Source organism: Antrostomus carolinensis, unplaced genomic scaffold, assembly GCF_000700745.2.
Source record: "Antrostomus carolinensis isolate BGI_N321 unplaced genomic scaffold, ASM70074v2 scaffold25905, whole genome shotgun sequence".
NCBI classification, from domain to species: domain Eukaryota; kingdom Metazoa; phylum Chordata; class Aves; order Caprimulgiformes; family Caprimulgidae; genus Antrostomus; species Antrostomus carolinensis.
Window position 1 is genome coordinate 1,965 of NW_010314807.1, and position 763 is coordinate 2,727.

A 763-nucleotide genomic window follows, 5' to 3' on the forward strand; every position below is an offset into this window, starting at 1 on the left:
TAAGTGACAGCTATCAGCCTGTGAGCCCCACACCGTGACCCACAAGTGCAGTCCCACCATGGTGTATCTACCTCATTTTGAGATAGATGAGCACCCATGAGGCTTGGGCAAGCCCGGTGGCTTGGCTTTCCAGGAAGCTTCTCACTCCCACTTCGGGGTCCAGATTGCACTGACTGTTGCCAGCGTGGGCAGATGTCCCCCCCACAACGCCAACCTGCCTCCAACATCTTCCTTAAAACACTCCCCCGAGCATCTACTACAGCAAAAAGTCTCATCTCACTTCTCCCATCAAACCACAGCCGCCGGGGTAGGACCCCTGCCAAGATGCCACGTCAGGACAGGGACCACCTTACCTGGATGCCGCGATCTCCGCTTTCTGCTTGGCGATGGTGGCCGCCCGCTCGGCCGCCTCGACAGCCCGATCCACCTTCTCACGGATCTTGCTGGCCCGCAGCGGGATGAGGTTCTTCCTCTTGCCGCTGACCAGGACGTTCTGCTTGTACTTGCCCTCCTCCTTGGTGCCATCAGGGAAGGTCATGCAGCCATAGCCGTGGCGTTTGTTGTTGGCCCATTCTCCCTCGTACTTCAGCCCATCCGAGCGTTGGCTCACCCCGAAGCCTGACCGCTTGTCGTTCTTCCACTCACCAACGTAGATCTCGGTGGTGGTGGCATCGATGTCGTCCTCAATGACGGAGAGCTCGGTTTCACCCTCACCCAGGCTGATGGTGGAGTTGATGTCACTGGCGGTGGAGCTGACCGTGCT

At 58.7% G+C, this 763-nt stretch overlaps 1 protein-coding gene across 1 annotated transcript in view; it reads right to left on the reverse strand.

The window, feature by feature from the left end:
- Positions 1-353: 353 nt before the first annotated feature.
- LOC104524789 (junctophilin-3-like) overlaps positions 354-763 on the reverse strand; it is a gene marked incomplete at its 3' end in the record, with an annotated part of 16,176 nt that continues 15,766 nt past the window's right edge. The window contains 2 exon segments of the mRNA XM_010167774.2: positions 354-743; positions 745-763. The exon segment at positions 745-763 is cut by the window's right edge and continues 345 nt beyond it. Of these exon segments, the coding sequence (XP_010166076.2) occupies positions 354-743; positions 745-763 (409 nt within the window).